This window comes from Chiloscyllium plagiosum, unplaced genomic scaffold, assembly GCF_037043375.1.
Source record: "Chiloscyllium plagiosum isolate Xiang-an unplaced genomic scaffold, Cpla_swu_hap1 HiC_scaffold_37, whole genome shotgun sequence".
Taxonomy (NCBI): domain Eukaryota; kingdom Metazoa; phylum Chordata; class Chondrichthyes; order Orectolobiformes; family Hemiscylliidae; genus Chiloscyllium; species Chiloscyllium plagiosum.
Genome location: NW_028270175.1, coordinates 5,997,773 through 6,021,219, shown reverse-complemented (window position 1 = coordinate 6,021,219; position 23,447 = coordinate 5,997,773). Strand labels below are relative to the sequence as shown.

Here is a 23,447-nt window from a genome sequence, read left to right as displayed (position 1 = left end):
GTTTGGAAGGCATCAGTTATGTTTCTGTTAATTGGACAATGGGGATGGAAAAGATTTACAAACTATGGCTGTGCTTAAAAGAAACTGCAGGGTGAAAGGGTGACCTGATTGAAAGAGGGGATTAGGTAGGCGAGATATTGGATGAGGAGACTGGGATCAACTAAAAACTCAAGCCCATCCTTTAGAAGTGAAATTAGAAAAGAAACACTTCTGCACATATGTGTTTAATGTTTGAAATGCTCCCTTTTCAACTAACAATTAATGTTAAATGAGTTGATTGTTGACCAAAGGATATGGAGCAGTGGCAGGTGTATTAAATTGTAGAATGATTATGTTGTCTCTGAATGGTGGAACAGGCTCAGTGCTAAATGTCTTCTTCCTGTTCATGTGGCTCTACATCACCCTATTACAGGAAAAAGGATAATAATGAGTTTAAACTGTCAGTGATCAAATTCACTCAGTACAAATGGCTATATTTTCTACTCCTGGTGCTGTTCAACTATTGTCCATCCTGTGGGACTAAATCTTCAGAGTATGTATGATGCAATTTGATCCACTCACTCACTCAATTATATTGTACTCTGTCAGCCTTGCAACTGATTTGCAAAAGGAAAAAAATTTAAACTATTTGGAGAACAGAGGATGAAAGTTTCTGATAATCTGTACCAATATGTATGAATAATGAGTAAAGATGTTGCCTATAGCATTGGCGCCATTGCAACAAGAGTGTTTTATGACACTGTTATGGAGATTATATTTTCCAAAGTGTATTTAAAGTATTCAGGAACAAAATCACCAACAAAGTAATTCATTTAAAACCTGCCGAATGAGCTAAGTTGATGTTTGGCGCCACCATGTGTTGCATTCAATGAAGTGTATGCATTTTATCCCTTTCAAATGCAATCTCTGGAATGCTGCATTCAAACAGGGGACCAGTTAGGGAGAACCATCATTAGATTTCTGTCAGTCACATATTATTTTTGGATTGGGGTATATTTGAAAACATACTAGCATTCATTTTGTTGTTTTATCGTTGCAACATAAGACAACGGAGTCAGCATTTGCAAGCCGTTTGCCTACATGGGTATGTTCCTTCAGAATGCTTTATGCTGTTTGTTTGCACGCTGTAGACTGATTCAAAATGACCAAAGCTGCAGAAGTGTGAAGAGTGGATATAACTTCTTAAAATTGTAAGAAGGATATACAAAGTCAAAGTTTTCCATCATGCATTCGTCAGGAAAAGAGTGCAAGAATTCAGATTTGGAAAAGAAACACCAATTTCTAAAATTTGTAAATGAATTATTTTTATTTTTTCCAGTTTTGAATTCTTGTGACCTAATTCTGATGAGCGCAGGATGAAAAATTCACCTTCATGTGTCTTGCTAGCAAAGTTTGTTTTGTGAAGCCAAGCAATAATCGTCTGGTCTGATTGTGGCCTCTAGTCTACATTCCTGCCCATCTCTATGAACTTTGACTCCCTTGTTAGTCAAGAATATATCAATTCTACCGGAAAAATTTTCAATGACCTGACTTTCACCATTCTCTGGGGAAGTTCCAAAAACCTATGACACTCAGAGGAAAAAAAATTATAATTTCTGTCTTAAATGTGAGATGTCTTTGTTTTAAATTGTGTTCCTGGTTCTAGTTTCTTCCACAAGGAAAGCAACCTTTCAGCATCCACCCTGTGATGTCACCTCAGGATCTTGTATGTTTCAATAAAATCACCTCTCATTGTTCTAAATTCCAATGCATACAGGTCAGTTGTGTCCGTCATTTCCTCATAAAATAACCACCCTGCCTCCAAATATCAATTGAGTTAACTTTCTCTGAACTGCTTCTAGCATATTTATGTCCTTTTCTTAAATAAGGAGTCCAAAACTGTATAAAGTTCTCTTCAATGTGGTTTCACCAACTCCCTATTAAAGAAATGCAACCCTATTTTTGCATTCAATTTCCATTGCAATAAATGGTAACATTCCATTAGCTTTTCTAATCATTTGCTCTACCTGCGTCTAAGCTTTTGCGATTCATGTACCAAGACACCCAGATCCCTCTTAACTTCTGAGTTCTGTAATCTCTATACAACTGCAATAAATTTCTTTGTTCTTCCTTTCAAAGTGGACATCTTCAAGCTTAACTCTGATCTGTCAATTTTTACCTGCTCACTTACCCTACCTCACTTCTCCCTTTGCAGACTACTTATGTCCTCTTCACAATTTACTTTCCGACCTATCTTTGTATCATTACTAAATTTAGCAATTATATATTTGATCCTTTAATCCAAGCTATTAATATGCATTGTAAATAGTTGAGTCACTGATTCCAGTGATACACTATTGTTACATCTTGCCTTCTGAAAATAACCCATTTGTACCTACTATGTTCTGTTAGCTAACCAATCCTTTATCTAAAGAGAGAACATTTCCAGGACTATGGGGAAAGGTTGGGTGAATGCAAGTGGACTAGTTGTTGATACAGTGCATTGGCATGGGAAGATTTTCTCAGTCAAGTTGTTACAGCAAGTTGGCTTGTAATATGTTGTTTAGAAGCAGTTGCAGTTTTGGGAGTCAACTGTTCTGAAATTACTTGTGATTGTAGCACTGTGCACTTTCGGTTCTGTTTCGCACATTGAGATATTACAAAGTGTGTTCTTTTCAGTACAGGTGTGCTGTTGATCAAAATGCAGAAGGACCTTTTAAAAACCTGTTTGTATGGAGCTTTCATCAATAATCTGGGTAGTTGAGTTATACTTGGCAATGGCTAAGTAGCAAACATAAAGCACTTCAGTTCTGGTTCAATGTTTGTAGAGAAGTAAAGAACTTTTTTGTGGTGTTCTCGTTAATCCCTGTTCTGGTCCTCTGTCTAGAAATACAGATATTAGCTTTTGTGCAATAATTAGGAGTAAGTGTTTTTGCTTTAAGCCAACTTCTTGTATGTATGTATTTTTAGAATAATCTCTCTTTTCCCCTCCCCACCCTGGTGGTTCTCTTAAGGAAATGCATCAGCTCGGCTCACTCCCCTCACCTCTGCTTGCTATCTTAACATGATACTTGATTGGAAGAAAGATAAGTTTGTGGAACAAAGAAAGCTTGCATTTATGTATTGTCTTTCATTTCCTTGAGATTCCCCAAGCAGATTTGAAACCAGTGGCACACTTCCAGGCTGTGGTCATTGTTAAATTGCAGATTATGATGTAAGTTCACTATATGTTTTTATTTGGGAACTTGGGTTTTAAAATGGTGGAAAAACAGATTTTAATGGTTAGTTCTTTGAGGTTCTTGATTTTTTTTAAAGTCAGAAGTGAAAATCATTTTGAACAGTGACTTAAAAACAGTGTTTACATGAAGTCAAGTGATTTTCGTTAAATAACCAGCAAGCCACTTGGGGAGATAATTAACATGCTTGCTGTCTTGAATTTTTTGACAGAGATTTCGAAAGATAAAAACAAGTTCCTTCAGAGAGATGAGGTTCATAACAGCAGAATAGCAGCCTCCAAGTGGTCAGGGCTGGGGGAGACGTTATAAAAAGCTCAGAAGTCAGTGGGAAGAAAGCCGCAGAAGCAGAATGATGTGGAGGTGTCAGAGTAAGAAATTTTATAAGTCTGTTGAAGACATGAGTTTAGGGTATCCATGTCAAGCAGTAATTGAGCTGAGTTAGCAGTTCATAGTAAGATGTGGGAGAGATATTAAAAAGACAACAGCATCTAATGAAGTGTGGTGGCTTGCTGAAAGGAAGCTCATTACAGCTGAGTGAGAATCTTTAGCGTGGAGATGGGGATGACTCTTCACTGAGGACTGAAAGTCTGTAAAGTTATTGCTGGGTGAAAAAGGATGAATCTTTCTTTCTCATTTGTAGAGTAATGATTCCTGTTTTCTTTTGTGTAGAAAGACTTGTACTTTTAATAGATGGATACACATGAACAGCCTATTGTTAAAATCATGGTCTCCAAAGAGTGGAAGGAGGCCATTCAGCCCGTCAAGTCCACACTGACCCTCTAAAGAGTATCCCACCCAGACCCAGGTCCCCTATCCTGTCCTCGTAACCCTGTATTTCTCATGGCTAATCCGTCCTAATCGGCACATCTTTTAACTGTGGGACAAAACTGGAGCACCTGGCGGAAATCCACACAGACGTGTGGAAAATGTGCAAACCCCACATGCACACAGTCGCCTGAGGGTGGAATCAAACGTGGGTCCCTGGCGCTGTGAGGTAGCAGTGCTAACCATTGAGCCATCATGGCACCCCTTGAGCCATGACTGACCTCCAAGGTAAACAAAAATAAACTTGTGGTCTAGCATGCCAGGTTTCATTCTGGGATCTGACTTGTTCAGCATTACTATCAACTAAGATCACAATAAAATGGACATGGTAGGAAAGTCTAACGAAGCTGATTGATTGATTGACTGAGGCGATGCCCTACAGAATGCATCAGGTAATAGGAAATCCCACAGATTAGCTATGTTTCTCTAATTCTGGCTTCTTGTGCATTCCCAATCATTGCTGCACTATTTGGCTGTGCTTTCAGTTGCCTGTGCTGAAGTTCTGAAATTACCTCTTTGAAACCCTCCTTTCCTTTCTGCCTCCCTTTCCTTCTTTTCAGGCTGCTTAAGACCTACCTTTCTGATAACGCTTTTAGACATTTGATCTAATATCTCCTTATGTGCCTTGGTGTCATACTTTATTATAATGAGCGGGTGCCGGTGTTGCACTGGGGTGGACAAAGTTAAAAATCACACAACACCAGGTTATAGTCCAACAGATTTATTTGGAATTACGAGCTTTCGGAGTGCTGCTCCTTCATCAGGTAGCAAATGGGGCAGGATCATAGGACACAGAATTTATAGCAGAAGATCATAGTGTCATGCAACTGATGCGATATATTGAACAAACCTAGATTGCTGTTAAGTCTTCAATTAGGTTTCAATTCATTAATTTGTAAATCCCAGAACTTCTTACAAGTCACATTCCCAAGATAACTTGAGGTTTTACTTTTAAAAAAAAGTGACATCTCAGCTCAGACAATGTATTAAAGGTGTGAGGTTAGAGTCTTGAGTCAGACTGGTTCTATTTCTAAAATAGGAATTTATAAACGGTCACATGCCTGCAGATTGTGTGCGTTTTGAACAAAATAGGATGTATCTGCAAATACAATTCTACAAATGGGTTGTGTGATTTTTATGCTTTGTTATATAATACTCCTGTAAAGTACCTTCAAACATGTCATTCCATTACTGGAGCTATCTAAATATAACTTGTTGCAGTAAGTAAATTACTTCTCAGTATTTTGACAAGAGGAGGTTTTGGGATAATAACTGAAAAGATTCCTCTTAGCAATTTGCATTTGAAATTTAAAACAAAAATCTTTTTTCCCTGCATTTTCACTTCAGCCCTGCAGATGGTGCCATGTGCCTGACAATGGCTCTGGGTGGCAGAAGTGCTGCTACTGTGATCTGTCAACGGAGTACAGACGCTGAATCAAATCTGGGTGCTTATAAGGTTCATAACAGGACCTATGTTGTGTTACCTGTTGTACCACAATAACAGAATTATAGATCTGTGATCAAGTTTGTGTGTGGAAGCTGGCACTTCCTGGGATGAAGCAGCTTTTTGCTGAAAGGAATGAACCTGGATCCATTGGAGTTTCGAAGAATTAGGAGTGATAATACTGCCATGTACAAGATCCTGAGGGAACGTGACTGAGTGGATACTTTGTGGGACAGACTGGAATGAGGGGGCACAGCTTTAAAGTGGAGATGAGAATGTATTTGAGTTGTGAAAGTTCCCTAGAGAACAATAGGACTTGGGCCATCGAGTGTTTTTAAGGCACAGGAAGATTCTTGCTTGAAGGGAGTCAAAGGATGTGGAAGTAACCTGGAAACTGGAGTTGAGGCCACAATCAGATCAGCCAAGATTTTATAAAAGGGAGAGCAGGCTCAATGCGTGGAATGGCCTACACCTGCTCCTAATTCATCTGTTTCTATTTGGACACTTCCTCTGATCCATTTTAAGCAAATTCAGCACTCAATCAGTACTTTTATGAAAAGTAGAATTACTTCACCATCAAATTTGGGATATTAAGCAAATGTGAAGACCTGACCCTGATTCTGCTGTGCGAGTCACTGTTAGGCATTCTCACTCCATCTAAATGTTCAGTTCAGTTTTAACTCTGAATTCAGGCTGTGTTTATATAGGAACTGATCAAAGCAAAGCAGCTTTGTTCCAACATTGCAGCTTTTGTGAACTGTATAAAACAGTGTGATTTGTTAACTGATTCAGCATAAGTTCATACACTGTTTGTTCTCTTTTTGGATGGTGTAGAACACGGACAGTATTCAAAACTTTATCTATTAAATTACCCTGTTTGGCATGTCATGGCAGATGTTACTTGAGCCTGGACCTCCTGGCTCAGAGGTAGGGACATAATCACTGCTCAATAAGACCTGAAATGTGTACTTTATACTATGAGCAGGACACACTGTCAATTGAAAATAATGTATCACTGTAATCTGTCAAGCCCTCTGTTACGAGTAATGATTAATCTGAAGCAGCTATCAAATGATGGAGGCGTTTTTGTGTTTCTGACAAGGAAATTTCAATACGTGGCATAAACAATTCACATTGGGATACCTGGAATTATGGAAAATGAGCCACCTGTGACAGTCTGAGAAGCCTGTGCCCATTGCAACATGACTGCAGTCAGCATTGCTTGAGGGTTTTATTTTCTGTAACTTCCCATTTGATAATGTGTATGCTCAGTTGTTGGTATTGCGCTTAACAGAGCATTCGAAAACCCAGTTTGTGGAGTGTTAATTATGAGGTTAAAAACAATGACTGCTGATGCTGGAAACCAGATTCTGGATCAGTGGTGCTGGAAGAGCACAGCAATTCAGGCAGCATCCGAGGACAGGCAAAATCGACGTTTCGGGCAAAAGCCCTTCATCAGGAATAAAGGCAGAGAGCCTGAAGCGTGGAGAGATAAGCTAGAGGAGGGTGGGGGTGGGGAGAGAGTAGCATAGAGTACAATAGGTCAGTGGGGAAGGAGATGAAGGTGATAGGTCAGGGAGGAGAGGGTGGAGTGGATAGGTGGAAAAGAAGCTGGGCAGGCCGGACAAGTCAGGGGATCGAGTTGCTGGAGGTTAGAGACTAGGATGAGGTGGGGGAAGGGGAAATGAGGAAACTGTTGAGTCAGCCCACCCAAGGGTTTTCTCCATAATGTTATTTCAGCTAATCAAAAGCAACAACAAGGTGTTTCTGATAGTATTGAATGTCCTGCATCTGTCAGTGAAAGTTTTCATTTATGATGAAGCATTTCTAAAATTGGTACTTTTTTTTGTAAAGCTATTGTATAAACTCATCTATACATGGTCTAAACCATGATGGCTGGTTTCTATCTTGCCCACCCTCTGCTCATGCAACCAGTTATAACTTTGCTATTACCTTCAAGATTGAAAATTTCTGTTATAAACACTGGAAATTTTGACTCTTCAAGGTACACACCATCATTCTCAATTCTGAAGCTACTAACTGCCACGTCAACTCAGTATAGGTAGCAATCCCCTGAGAATAGAGACATGAGTTGTCTCAATATGTAAAGTGTAGTAACCAGGGAGTTCTGAGGCAGCAAAATCAGTGTGTGTGGTATAAACACACACACTCACACACACTCTCTCTCTCTCTCTCATACACTCGCTCTCTCACGCACGCTGTCACTCTCACTCACTCTCTCTCTCGCTCTGTCACACACTCTCACGCGTGCGCGCGCGCACACACACACACACACACACAATCAGTAGGCATACGGAAAAAACAAACCACGTGTGATTTAGACACCTGAGGTTACTAGGCAATTTATTTTTAATTAAACTCTTGGCTCTTGTTGTGCATCCTCTGAATCTAAAGTTGTTTCTGTGAAACCCCTCACACTGGTGTCACACAACAGGCCATTCAGCTGATCTTGTCTCTACTGACTTTGTTCTCATTCTTCTCCTTTCACTTTACCAAGTGTATCAGAGTTTCTTGCCATTCATTTTTCTCTGTACTTAGTTGGTTTTCGATTAAATGTGAGTTTCATGCTTTGGGTGCTCTCTGCATAAATAAGTTTCTCTGATTGAATATTTATTCAGTTTTTTTTGGATCCACCATCTTATTTTGATATTGTACTCATGATATCATGGTCATGAACGCCACTGTTCGGTTTGTTCCACTGCATGAAAGCACTTCCGATGTTTTCTGTAGATTGAATATTATACATTATCCTGGAGTCTTCAAGCTGTAAAGTCTTTAGCTATTGTTTTACATACTCTTAAAACTGCTGTAGTTTTAAACAACAAGCTTGGCATTCTGGGGCTGAATTAGTCTCCCATTCGTTTGTAGTCAAAGTTCCACATAAACTATAAATCTACCCTGGAGAGGCATTCTGTAAAGCGCATCCTCACACAAAAGGATTGGAAAGTGAACCGGTTCAGACTTCCTTGCTGGTCAGTCTAATGGGTGTACCCATCTGTGGTTGACAAAGGATTTTGTGGCACTTCTGGAATAAGCACCGGGTGTTCTGGTGTCCTGGCCACCATTTAATTCCTCAAACTAAAACCGGATTGTGTGCACATTTGTTTTGTTGCTGTTTGCTACACCCAAATTGACTCAACATTGTTTGTAATTTAAAATTTACTCCATTAGTTATAAAGCATCCCAAGGACACTATCTATTTGCAAATTTTTCCTTTCTATGAGATAGAGAGTAAAAAGCACCACTGTACTTAATTTTACAAATTATACAGCTTGAGTAGGTAATTGGACTTCAGAATGGGATTGATAGATGATGCTAAGGTTAGCCAGTACTTTACAATTAAATAATTCTAAATGGCCTCTGGATGGAGAGGATTTGATGGGCTGAATGGTCTTTTATTGTTCCAGACTTTGCTGTTATATTTGGATTCAGATTGCTTTCTTTTTTCTAAATTTAACCTATTTTCCTGATCAGCCTATTCAGAAATGTTATTACACCCCTCGGGAACAGGTGGATCTTGAAGCCTGGCCTCTTGGTTCAGGGGTAGGGACACTACCAATACATCACAAAAGACCCTAGATCACTTTTTCTTAGCAAGTGACAAATATAGGAATAGGTGTAGGCCATTCAGCCCATTGATTCTGATGAACTTGTAAAGTCCAGATGTACGGGTGTACAAGAATAATTAAAGACACTTGTGTAGGCTACTAGTATAGTGTGGCAGTCAGGACTAGTTTTTCAAAAACATGTAATTTTTGAGCTTCAGTAGGTAGGAATTTGATTTGAGGGAGGTGAATTTTCTGATTCCCTACGTCATTTTCAATTATCATTTATTTCACATTATTTTTCCTTTTTTATCCTAGTTTTAATTTCCCGAGTCTTGCAGGAGCCTGGAAAGGTTGGAGTCTTTGGAGAATTAGACACACATGCTGTGAGCAAATCCACTGTGGTTGATAACTATACCTGTAACTTGTTTCAGGTAATCCAAATTATGAGAGTTAGTGTATCTCACTAGGATGTTATAACCCAGTTTACTGCATGTGTTCATGAGTACGATCCAGTGATGAGGTATTGGGACCTGAGACCAGGAACACACTCCATAATGCAGGGGTGAGACAGAATTATGCCTGTGGTTACTTTTATCTTGGTGTTATATTAACTTGGATTCCATGAGCCAGCAGCAAACGTGTGAACCCAGTCATTGGCTTAGTGCATTCACTCATGCAGCTCATCTGGAATCCAAACTGAAATTGAAGGCTACTTGTCGTTTGCACAAGTTTGAGGAAGTCAAGGTGTCCACTCATGGGATCATATGGAGACCACGGAAATGGCAGCTGTAAACCCTTTCAATTGAGAATGATGTATAGATGCAGTAGTGGACTTGCTGAACCTTTTTTTCTTTCGACAAGTGAATAACTAAGGTACATTTTATGAACTGTTCTCACTGTACTTTGAGAGAATTCATTGTCTAATATACTCGGATGTTTTTGGATATAAACTCAGTCTATCATTTGGCAAATGTCACTTGGAAATTACACTACAATATATCACAGAGTTAAGGCTAACATATTCAAATCCAGTCCTCATGTTAACTAATTTATTGAAGGAATTATCCAGGGTACAATAAATAGGTCAGAACCTTTATTAAGACAGTTGGCAGAGATTTGGTAAATTTCCAGCTGTAGTGCACAGAAACTTAAACAAAAATTTTTCTTCAGTCACAAAATATGGACATCACTGACTTTATTACCTATTTCTAGTTGTCCTATAGTAGTTAGTCGCAAGTTGTCTACCAGAACCACTGTAGTCTGTGTGGTGTAGGTTAACCCACAGTGCTGTTAGGGAGCTCTCCTTGGACATAGGAAAACAGTAATATCATTCCAAATCAGAATGGTGTGTGACTTCGAGGGGAACTTAACAGATGGGTTGTGATTCCAAACATCCACTATCCTTGCTGTTATTAGAGGATAGAGCTTGTGGGTTTGGAAAGCGGTATATAAACAAGGTTATTGCAGTGTAGACAGTACACGTAGTTGCCAATGTCTATCAACCAGATGGATTTTTGTAGCAATGCTTTAGTTTCATGGTCATCATTATAGATTGTATTAATTGATTTCAATTTAAATTCCACCAACTTCTGCGGTTGGATTTGAGCCCCTGTCCCCAGAATGTAAGTCTGCATTTAGGCCTCAGAATTACTAATCCAGTAAGATGACAATGTCACTCTAAAAACAGCATTATTGAGCAATATAGCTGAAAACCCAATTCAGTGTAGAGCTCCAGATCAAAAAGAAATTGCTGCAAATCCAGAATTTTGTGAAATGCGAAGGAAGCACAGTTCAGACGTAAAAATATTTACAGTGCATAGCCATCCTAAAAATGACCTAGCCTATCTTGGTTCATTTGAGAAACTGTGGGTTGCAATCTTGGGGGGAGTATTCAAGACTGTTTGGAGGAAGTTTACACACAATGCATTGCTTACAGGCAACTGATGAGCACTTTTAAAGTAGAAAGTGCCGAACAGGGCCACTATAAGGCTGTAATTAGTGCAAGCAGTTTTGATGATTAACCCATGCGTATGAAGATCGAACAGCCTTTGATTGTTAGACTTTGATATTGAATAGTTCCTTTCAAATCATGCCAAGCACCAGCAAATAATATGAGATGTTTGTATGTTATTTTTGTTTTGTGCAGCAATTTAAAATGAATGCAATTTTTCTTTTAAGGCAGTGTGGTGGAGTGATTTGAAGAGACTTGTGTATGGCATTTGACCAATGCTCACTTTCATGTTGACAAAAGAAGCCAACTGGTTAAGAAAAGTGTAACCATAATCTGTTCTTCAGCACTCTTTTTCTCTCCCCACCTCCCTCTCTTCCCCCTCCCCCCCTCCCTCCCGCCCCCACCTCATGCTTTCATTTGAAAAGTTGAAAAGGCAAAATGAAAAAACGCATGCTCCAGTTTTCTCAGCATCTGTTCATTTCCTTATTAAGACATAAAATTCTGTTTAAAATAAATACTGTGAAGTCTCTTGGAATTACCATTAAAGTAGAATTAATGCACATTTGGTATCAAAATTGTAGAACTCAACTTGTTTATCCTGACTGTGTCTGGGTAATGTAGGGACAAGATCCCTCTTGTATTTGGCTCACAGTTTGGTGTTGGAATGGTTGGTGATGTCACCAGGTTCAATGCAAGAATGCTTATTCTCTTGTTCTTTTCCTCCCTTCAGTAAGTATAATTTTTATCGCCATGGTGCATTAACTATAGTGTACCTTGGTATGGAGTTGAAATGGTCACAGGGCAGTTGAATTGAATAGCCAGTCGGTAGCCTCATGTGATCATCGTAGAGCAGCAAGGATCAAATTTGCAGTGAGTTCTACTTTACTGACTTCTCAGTCATGGCCAGGTCATCTTGAAGGGAGGGACTGAAGAACCTACATGCAAAAAGGGAAAACAGATTAAAAGATAAATAAGCTTCTGCATTTTACAAAGAAGGTTACACACCAAATGACACTGCAGACTCCTAGCAATAGAAGAGGGTCTTGGTGCTGGACAGTGCTGAGAAAATGTGGAGTTTTCATACTATTAGGATTCTTTGCTATAAAATGCTTTTGAATTTTCATCAAACTTTTATATTTTTTCTGCTCATGAAGATTTACATTTCTTACTATGCTGAATAATTTAGTGTGATGTAGTTCAGTTTACAAAGCATCCAGAAGATGATGCTCTAACTTAATCTTTGTTCTGTTCACAGTCAGATTCTCCTCCTGGGAGGGAGGATGCTGCCCCAAGGGAACAGCTGGTAAGTCGTCAAACATTCTTGAAACTGTGTTTATGGAAACTTTTCATGACAATAGCTTACTCACAAACATAATGTTTTAAATGAGAAATTACTTTCTCGAGAATTCCATAGAACCCTGGAGCCTTTCTTTACCTTGTGCCAGCCTGGGGAAAATCCTGTTAAGCAGCAGCAAGGGATTGTAGCAGAATGGCACTGGGCTACCCATAAGGAAAAACTTTTCTAACGTAAAGCACCATCAAATATCATATATGGGATATGTGTTTGGGCTGCTTTCATTTTGTAGCAACTGGCTGCAACATACCCCTACTTAATTATCGTGGTCATATTGCAATAATATTTCAAAGGGGCTGTTGTGGGGCAGTGGCAATGTCTCTACTTCTGAGCCAGCAGACCCTGGTTCAAATCCCACCTGCTGTCAGGATGTGTAACAACATCTCTGAACAGAAAATATATCTGTAATCTTTCAATGCTCTGCAGATACAGGGGTGCTGCCAGAGGACTGGAGAATTGTAAATGTTACGCTTGCTCAAAGAACTTGAAGAATAAACTCAACAGCAATAGAGTTTAACTATGGTGGTGGGACAACATTTTGAAACAATGATCTGGGACAAAATGATCAGATACTTGGATGTGTGAAATAGTTAAGGAAAGCCAGCATGGATTTGGTGAAGACAATTTGTGTTTAGTTCACTTGATTGAGTTTTTGATTAGGTGATAAAGAAGGGTTGATGTGGAAATATAGTTAGTATATGCCCGTGGACTTGATGACATTTGATGCAGTGCCACATAAAAGGCTTGTCATTATAGATGAAGCCAATAAAATAAAAGGGACAGTAGCATGGGTCAAAAGGTGGCTGAATGCTAGGAAACTGTAATGGTAAACTGTTGTTTTTTGGACTGGAGGAAGGGTTTATACTGGAGTTCTCCAGGGGCTAGTGTAAGAGTCCTTGTTTTTCTTTGTACTTATTTATGACCTCAACTTGGACGTACAGGGCACAGTTTCAAAATTTGTGGATGACACAATATTGTAAACTGTGGGAAGGAAAGTGATAGACTTCAAGAGGACAAGGAATGGTGGAATGGCAAAACAGATGGCACATAAAGTTTTTAATAGACTGACTTGAGAAGATCAAAATTGTATTTGTAAGACGAACAGTTCTGGGGAAGGGAGGAGATGTTTTCAGTGCAGAAGACCACAGTTAAATGGAAAGATGTCAAGACAAATTATGTTTTCATTTAGTAGCTTTTTGGAAAAATGGGGAGTATTTGGTCATTTCAGAAATGTAATAGTACTAACATTAGGAAGAGGGTAAGGTAGGTTGGTCTGTTTTCTTCAGGAGATGAAATAGGTTGTATGAATTATACTTTTCATGCTGAAAATTTACCTTTGGGCTTGAACAAATCTCTTGACATTAATCAGTGATACAAAAAAATTTCAAACTGGTAAAATTGGTAGCTTTGTTGTTTCGAAAGGAAACCATGCCTCAGCACCAAGCTGAGTTTTCTCTTGATAATAATGTGCAGGTAGAAGAGTTTGGTGGGAGTGAATGTGCTTAATGTGCTGAATAGTTTTTTTAAAATGTTCCTACCAATGTTTTAACCATCACTTAGAATACCTCTGTGTTGATGCTGTGCTGTGTCTCATTTACCATTTCTAATGCTTATTTTGCAGTCTTTTGATCATGCATATCCATGGACATAGTGACATTTCAGAAGTTAATTCTGAGACAGAGTAGTTGTTTCTGCTGACTATTTAGCTTCCCTTGAGATACTGTGACATTTTCTAGAACACATAAGGGGGTCTTTAAATCAGAAAGGCATAGGGATTCTGTTTTATAAATCATTTGCCATCTTTATCGTAGGAATACATAGTTTTATCAACTTTACAGGTGAATTCTCTAACTTTTCTAAGAAAGCACGGAGCCACTGACGTTTGTTTTAAAGTTTCAGAACAATTCAGTTTAGGGCTTCAATGATGCTGTCTAAGGTCATGGAAACATAGAAATAAGAACATTAGTAGGCCAGAAAACCCTTCGAGCCTGCATTCGGCCTGATCAACTTGTTATATTCTCTGTTCCTGCTTTAAACCCATACCCTTTAATACCTTTATCCCTAAGGACTATATTTAAATTCTTGAGAGCATTGAATGTTTTGACCTTCACAGTACGAGGTTAATCACTCAACTTTATACAGAACAGAGGATGTGGAATGTCTTTTATGAGGTGATGGTGCAGTGGTGATGTCAATTAACTAATAACATAGTGGCCCAGGTTAGTATTGTAGGGCCATGAATTTAGAATGTAAAGTTAGCCTCGGCAATGGTGAGCAAGACAACTATCATTCATTGTTGTAAAATCCCATCCGATTCATTAATATCCTTTAGGAAAAGAAAATCTGTTGCTCTTGAGCAGTTTGACCTCTATGTGACTCCAGACCAACAGCAATATGGTTGATTCTTAACGACCATCTGAAATGGCTTAGCAAGCCAATCTGTTCAAGGCCGGGTTAGGGATGGGCAACAAATGCTGGTCTGGCCAGCAATGCCCACATCCGCTGAAAGAATGAATGAATAAATATAAGTAAGTACATTTGGAAAAGGGCAGTAGAAGGTGAATCATGGAGTTCGAACGAATAGGTGTCAGGCTGATGCACTAAAACAGCTGGATAGTTCATGAATCGAGTTCTTGGCTTTCAGGTTTTGGGTTAGTGATTGCTCTTCTGCAGGAAAGAATAGAATTGTTTTTGTTGGGGGAAAAGTACAGATTAATTGAAACTATTTTTGTATGCTTTCTTTAATAGTTTTTGAGCTAAAAGATTTGTCTGGCAGTTCTACTGATTGGTGTGAATCATGAATTGGAAAGGCAACTGCTGGCAGAGAAAAAAACATGGAAATTGATTTGACAACAAATGAAGTGGCTTTATTTTGCAGCATTGCAGTTAATTTATTAACCTGTGTGGTTTGCAGAGTAAATTTACTTCAGGTAGTTTTTACTGGAGACCCTCAGATCCTGTTTTCCCAACCATTATGTTTTTGTTTTCTGTCACACCCTCCTAATACTTAGATGACTAAATGACTCAACATCAGTAGCACATGTTACAACATGGTCTGATTGAATTTAAAATGAAATAATTTATTTTGCATTTGCATTGCCAGTTCATCACCCCTGGTAACCCTGCAGTGGGAATGTATTGAGCCACAACCACTTTAGAAAGGAGTTTGTCTCAGCAATTGTGGCAATGGAAGTTTATTTGATGTCTGCATTAATCCAAAGTGGTGGAGATGACCATTTTTTTGGGGTGCTGTTTGAGTCCATGCCTGTTTCAGATAGGGTAGTAAAGTGGTTTCTCTGTCAGTGACCCACATCAACTCTAATCAACCATTGGGGAGTACAGTGACCCCTCGAAAATAATTGCTGTTCAAAGGGGGAAAAACTGCAGATACTCTTATCTTGGATGCCTCCAGTTGTTTTAATATGGATCTGGGTGTTTGTAAAAAAGATCCCCCGGTGTGAACAACAAAGGTTTACAACAATGAGATCCACATTCAATAACACAGAAGCACCTTGTGGATTTAAACATTAGTTCATTGTATTCTGTTTTGTTGATTGAGAGTACCTGTGCAATTTTGCGAGATTAATGCAAAACAGTTGGGACATGATTATTGGGTGAGCATGTTTACTACAGCTTACACAGCTGATTAACAATTAAACTGTCATGTTCTTGAGGCAGTCTCACAGAAGGTCAGTTACTTAAGTGCTCCTTGCTCAAAGAAAGACTTGGGTAGAGACAGCGCAGTTACCCTCTTTAAGGGATCTGCAATGGTAGATAGCTGTGTTATAGCAGACAATGTGGCAAAGCAAGTACTGCCATGTCCTGGAAATCAAATGCACAATGTGTGGGAGGGGAAAGGAGAAGATAATAAATTATGTCATGTAAAGATATATTAGTTAAAGAAGACATCGTAGTTTGTAGGAGGAATGTGCGTTACTTCAAATGTGACCTGACATGCTGAAAGATTAGCTGACTGTTGCATGCCAGGAGAGGTAACAGTGCAAGGCGAAACAGAAAGTCATGGACAAGATGGAACTCTTGCGAAGGGAGTTTGAGCAGTTATTTATTAAACTAATGGATAAGTCTGCTGCATAGTAATTTTGGAATTTCTCTTGTGCCACATGCTCGGCCAATCAAACACAGATTAAAGATATTAGCACGTGGCCTAATGGATGATGTGGAAAGAATCAAAGGCCCCAGGAAGTTTCCTCCTTTTCTCATGTATTTTGTCCATTATATTTTTGTAATAAGGAGCTCTGACTTGTGCATACACGTGAAGAGTGTTAAGTAAATGCAAGCAGAGACACAATAGATGGAATAGGTTCCAGAAAAATTGGGCAACACCAGTGTCTTTGAGATAAATAAAGCAGTAGGGAGTAATGTGGGGAGAGGTATGGAAGGACACAGCTTGGGAAGGTCGGGACAGAGAATAAGAAAAAAAACCACAAGAGAAAGAACGTAGTGTATGAATGTATCAAACTTTCAGTACTTATATGTGTGCAAAACTTTATAAATGAAACAAGCAAAACTCAATTTGAATGGAGAAGCATGATGCTGATTTGACAGAAGTTTATTTTAAACCAGAGCCATATTGGGAATGAAATAAAAGCAAATTACAGTGGATGCTAGAATCTGAAACCAAAAGAGAAAATGCTGGAAAATCTCAGCAGGTCTGGCAGCATCTGTAAGGAGAGAAAAGAGCTGACGTTTCGAGTCTAACTGACCCTTTGTCAAAGCTAAAGGGTCAGTTAGACTCGAAACGTCAACTCTTTTTTTTTCTTCTTACAGATGCTGCCAGACCTGCTAAGATTTTCCAGCATTTTCTCTTTTGGTTTGGGAATGAAATAGTCCTGACCATTCAATTGCCAGAAGGTGGAGAAAGGAGTGGGAGTAGGCTGGCATCGTTCATTACAGGCATAAGTACAGACAAGGAGAGGATATTTTTTGACAATGCTATTCAGAGGAATAAAGACCTTGCAAAAAAATTTATATGCTGGTAGAATGATCATGCAAGAAATTTGAAATGAATATAGGAAATGCTTTGCAGTGGGTCCGTTGGTATCTGTGGACAGAGTAAACCAGTTAACATTTCAGACTTTGACCCTTCCTCAGACTGGAAGCTAATTACAAATGAAAAGCATTTAAAACAGCAAGAGATCATAACAAGACCTGTGGGGAGAGAGAAGGATAGAGGTGCAATTGTTGTGGTCACTGGAATAAAACCTGTGAACACTGACATGGGAAAATAAAGGAGTGAAGTGACAAGTGCTCAAGTGAAAACAGTTAAAAGACACGTGAAATGAGCATGAGACATTTCTTTGGCTTTTCACTTTCCCTTACTCTGTTGCTTTTAAAATCATGTTTATCTGTACTATTCGGACTGTGACAAAAATCTGTAATATTAACTTATGTATTCTTTCTAAGAGAGGATGCTATTTTTCCAATCATTTTCGATGGCAAAGCAGAACAACTGAGTAACCTGAAAGTAGGAGAATGCTTGGGAAAATAGTGATGATAACCTAATTAGGTTCACATTGAAAACAAAGAGGAAGAGTCATCTAAGTAATTAGCTTGGAAATTAGCTCATTTCAGTGGGTTGAAAGGGGATCACGCACAGAATAATTGGTTGGAAGAAAGAAGTGGCAGATCAAACACCCAACCAGCAGTGCAGATATTTAGAGGGATAGATAAAGTTAAATACATTCCAACAAAGAGTAAAGGGTTATGTTAAAGAGCAGGGCTACCAGGGGTAATGAGAAGCTTAATAGAGGTATATAATAAAGACAGGGGTGATAACACACAAGTAAACAATGAGAATTACAAAAGGTTTGGAAGGTTTAAGAGGGACTGTGAAAGAAGATTGATCAACATAAAGGGGTAATATCAAGTGATATCATATAGATGTGAAAATTAAAAGATCATCTAAGATGGGTTGAGACCATTTAGAGGTAATGAGGGCCATCCTGAGCTAGAGGAAATGGCACAGATACTTAATAAGCAACCATTAGATTTTATTAAGGGGAGTAAAAGTGACTTTAGGAGTGCTTGAGGATGATATGGACAAAACCGGCTTTATCCTAATCATGGGTACACGTCTAGGCTGAAATTAGTGAATATAGAAAAGCAAGGACTGGTCAGAAACAGTCAATGTGAATTTGTAAAGAATAGGTCATGTTAGGCTCTGATGATTTAACTTTAGGAGAAAGTGAGGATTGCACATGCTGGAGAGTCAGAGTCAAAAAGTGTGGCGCTGGAAAAGCACAGCAGGACAGGTGGCATCTGAGGTCCAGGCAAGTTGACGTTGCGGGCATAAGCCCTTACCTTTAGGACAACTTCAAATATAAACGTAAGGGGAATATTTAGTAACTCTTACCATTACCACTTGAAGAATAAATAGGGAAGTTAGAAGAAACCTTTTACATTTAGGGTAATTGAGCATTGAATGCATTTCAGAAGTGACTAGAGTCAGAGATTATAGCATTGTTTAAAAAGGAATTGTAGTAGTGTCTAAAAAGAAGAAATATTAAGGATAAGGTTAAAGGACAAAATGACTAGACAGTTCAAGTTGAAGAGATTCCAGTGGCATGAACCTGATACAGTTGATGCTTCCTTCAGTGTTGCAAACTCTGCCATTAACTATATTGCAGCTTTTTTAATTGGACAAACAGAATCAGCAAGATCCTGGGTGTCCAAGTTGACTTTATCTGGAAGGGATTGACAAGAATCATTACCTGCAAAGCTATATATCAGTTTTATTTCAGAAACAGTGGTTGCCTTTGGTTGTAAAGTATTCTGCTGGTAGAAAAGAGCTATTGTGTGAGGCTGGATTGCCTAGATCATGATGGGCTGATGAGGTTTCCTAGTTAGTGAAATATTGCTCAAAAGTTAATACTTTCTAACATTTGGCTTGTTGTCTCCATTGACTATGGATAATATTTAAACGAGGTACTTTGGTAGGGGAGAGGTTTGAAATTATTGCTTACACATCACATTAAAAAATTTCCATGTTAAATAACATGCAAAGGGTTCAAATGCAGCATGTTTGGCATGATTTAACTTTTCAGTAGGTTTAATATCCCAAGCACAGCTTTGTTTCCATTCAGGCTGTGTTTGGCGGTTCAATCTCCTTTATATAAAAATAAGCTATAAATTAAGGGTATGTTTAAATGATATTACATATGAATACACAAGCTGCCTGAATTTTTGTTCAAAGTAGGATATTGGCAATCTGCAGCGGGACTTTATTATCTATCACCGTAAAAGTGCAAGCTTCTGAAATCTCCCCAAGAACAAGTTGGTGTTAAGTGAAAATTTCAAAGCCAAGTTTAAATTCATGCTTCACAAATTAAAGAATGTGCAGCAGTAAATTCCAGGTAGTCATCCAAACCCAGTTTTACAATAGCAAAATACTGTGGGTGCTGCTAATCTCAGGCAGCTTCTGTGGAGTGAGGAAATGACCTTTTTGTCGGAATACAATGGTTTTATTACCTCAGCTTTTTAAAAATATATATATTTTTGCGCAATCTTAACTGTTTTTCAAATTTCACATAACAAAGAATATGTTTCTGGTTTTTAATCCTCAAGTAGGAGGATTTTTATGGTGCACAAACACTGAGTGGCAGTGTTTGGAGTACTTTTGACCACTTTAAAAAATGTACAACCAAATTAATGCACCTTCAAAGTCTGGTTATTTAAAAGGCCGAAGTTATTCAGATCTTCATATTTTAAATTCATATTTTAAGAAAAATAATTTCCCTCCACGTAACTCATGCAGTGATGAGGTCTGTTCTGCCAAGGAGACAAATGTAATTAACTATCTGCTTAGCTGTTAATTACCAGGAAGTGTATGATTATTTGTCCTGGGTGACTTGCTTGTCAATTATAGATTCTTCTTCCTCTTTCAACTTGAGAGAAGTGACATTCTGTGATTTGGCACCATTCCAGAGAGGAGAAAGTGAGGACTGCAGATGCTGGAGATCAGAGCTGAAAATGTGTTGCTGGAAAAGCGCAGCAGGTCAGGCAGCATCCACGGAGCAGGAGAATCGATTCCTGAAGAAGGGCTTATGCCCGAAACGTCGATTCTCCTGTTCCTTGGATGCTGCTTGACCTGCTGCGCTTTTCCAGCAACACATTTTCAGCACCATTCCAGAGAGACCTAGCTGGAATTTGGAACTGATGTGGTTGGAAATTGTAGCCCTGAATATGAAAATTCCCACTGACTTTGTGCAGTGCTGTGTACTAGAATGAGCTGGCTCAACAATGTTCCTACTTCTGGCCTTGACATACAAATGAAACTTAGAACATAGAACAGTACAGGCTCTTCAGCCCTCGATATTGTGCTGACCTTTTATCCTACTCTTAGAACAAACTAACCTACATACCCTTCATTTTACTATCATCCATGTGCCTATCCAAGAGTCGTTGAAATGTCCTAATGTATCTGGTTCTACTACCACCGCTGGCGGTGCATTTAGAGTCATAGAGTCATAGGGTTATAGAGGTGTACAGCATGGAAAAAGATCCTTCGGTCCAACCCGTCCATGCCGACCAGATATCCCAACCCAATCTAGTCCCACCTGCCAGCACCCGGCCCATCTTCCTCCAAACCCTTCCTATTCATATACCCATTTAAATGTTGCAATTGTTCCAGCCTCTACCACATCCTCTGGCAGCTCATTCCATACACGTACCACCCTCTGTGTGAAAAAGTTGCCCCTTAGGTCTCTTTTATATCTTTCCCCTCTCACCCTAAACTTATGCCCTCTAGTTCTGGACTTCCTGACCCCAGGGAAAAGACTTTTCTATTTATCCTATCCATGCCCCTCATAATTTTGTAAACCTCTATAAAGTCACCCCTCAGCCTCCGAAGCTCCAGGGAAAACAGCCCCAGCCTGTTCAGCCTCTCCATATAGCTTAGATCCTCCAACCCAGGCAACATCCTTGTAAATCTTTTCTGAACCCTTTCAAGTTTCACAATATGTTTCTGATAGGAAGGAGACCAGAATTGCACGCAGTATTCCAACAGTGGCCTGACTAATGTCCTGTACAGCCGCAACATGACCTCCCAACTCCTGTACTCAATACTCTGACCAATAAAGGAAAGCAGACCAAACGCTGCCTTCATTGTCCTATCTCCCTGCGACTCCACTTTCAAGGAGCTATGAACCTGCACTCCAAGGTCTCTTTGTTCAGCAACACTCCCTAGGACCTTACCATTAAGTGTATAAGTCCTGCTAAGATTTGCTTTCCCAAAATGCAGCACCTTGCATTTATCTGAATTAAACACCATTTGCCACTTCTCTGCCCACTGGCCCATCTGGTCAAGATCCTGTTGTAATCTGAGATAATCTTCTTTGCTGTCCTCTACACCTCCAATTTTGGTGTCATCTACAAACTTACTAACTGCACCTCTTACGCTTGCATCCAAATCATTTATACAAATGACAAAAAAGTAGAGGGCCCAGCACCGATCCTTGTGGCACTCCACTGGTCACAGGCCTCCAGTCTGAAAAACTACCCTCCATCACCACCCTCTGTCTTCTACCTTTTGAGCCAGTTCTGTATCCAAATGGCTAGTTCTCCCTGTATTCCGTGAGACCTAACCTTGCTAATCAGTCTCCCATGGGGAACCTTGTCGAACGCCTTACTGAAGTCCATATAGATCACATCTACCGCTCTGCCCTCATCAATCATCTTTGTTACTTCAAAAAACTCAATCAAGTTTGTGAGACATGATTTCCCACGCACAAAGCCATGTTGACTATCCCTAATCAGTCCTTGCCTTTCCAAATACATGTACATCCTGTCCCTCCGGATTCCCTCCAAAAACTTGCCCACTACCGACGTCAGGCTCATTGGTCTATAGTTCCCTGGCTTGTCCTTTTCACCCATCTTAAACAGTGGCACCACGTTAGCCAACCTCCAGTTTTCCGGCACCTTACCTGTGGCTATCAATGATACAAATATCTCAGCAAGAAGCCCAGCAATCACTTCTCTAGCTTCCCTCAGAGTTCTCGGGTACACCTGATTTAGGTCCTGGGGATTTATCCACCTTTGTGTTTCAAGACATCCAGCACTTCTCTGTAATTTGGACATTTTGCAAGATGTCACCATCTATTTCTCTACAGTCTATATCTTCCATATCCTTTTCCACAGTAAATACTAAAGCAAAATACTCCCATTTTCTGCAGCACCACAGAAAGGCTGCCTTGCTGATCTTTGAGGGGCCCGATACTCTCCCTATTTACCCTTTTGTACTTAACGTATTTGTAAAAACCCTTTAGATTCTCCTTAATTCTATTTGCCAAAGCTACGTCATGCCTTCTTTTTGTCCTCCTGATTTCCCTCTTAAGTATACTCCTACTGCCTTTATGCTCTTCTAAGGATTCACTCAATCACTGTTTATACCTTATATATGCTTCCTTCTTTTTCTTAACCAAACCCTCAATTTCTTTAGTCATCCAGCCTTTCCTTTCCCCCTAACAGGAATATACTTTCTCTGGATTCTCGTTATCTCATTTCTGAAGGCTTCCCATTTTCCAGCCGTACCTTTACCTGTCCTCAATCAGCTTTTGAAAGTTCTTGCCTAATACCGACAAAATTGGCCTTTCTCCAATTTAGAACTTAAACTTTTAGATCTGGTCTATCCTTTTCCATCATTATTTTAAATCTAATAGAATTATGGTCGCTGGCCCCCAAGTGCTCTCCCACTGACACCTCAGTCACCTGCCCTGCCTTATTTCCCAAGAGTAGGTCAAGTTTTGCACCTTCTCTAGTAGGTACATCCACATACTGAATCAGAAAATTTTCTTGTACACACTTAACAAATTCCTCTGCATCTAAACCCTTAACACTATGGCAGTCCCAGTTTATGTTTGGAAAGTTAAAATCCCCTACCATAACCACCCTATTATTCTTACAGATAGCTGAGATTTCCTTACAAGTTTGTTTCACAATTTCCCTCTGACTATGAGGGGGTGTATAATACAATCCCAATGAGGTGATCATCCCTTTCTTATTTCTCAGTTTCACCCAAATAACTACCCTGGATGTATTTCCAGGAATATCCTCCCTCAGCACAGCAGTAATG

General features: G+C 39.4%; 1 protein-coding gene across 4 annotated transcripts in view; it reads left to right on the top strand.

Annotated features, from left to right (window-relative positions):
- The window catches only part of pex14 (peroxisomal biogenesis factor 14), a 254,740-nt gene that overhangs the window by 11,000 nt on the left and 220,293 nt on the right, over positions 1-23,447 (top strand). For all 4 annotated transcript variants that reach the window (XM_087980263.1, XM_087980262.1, XM_043676241.2 and 1 more), the window contains exon 2: positions 12,260-12,307. In XM_087980263.1, coding sequence (XP_087836389.1) covers positions 12,260-12,307 — 48 coding nt within the window. The remainder of the gene's footprint in view (positions 1-12,259; positions 12,308-23,447) is intronic.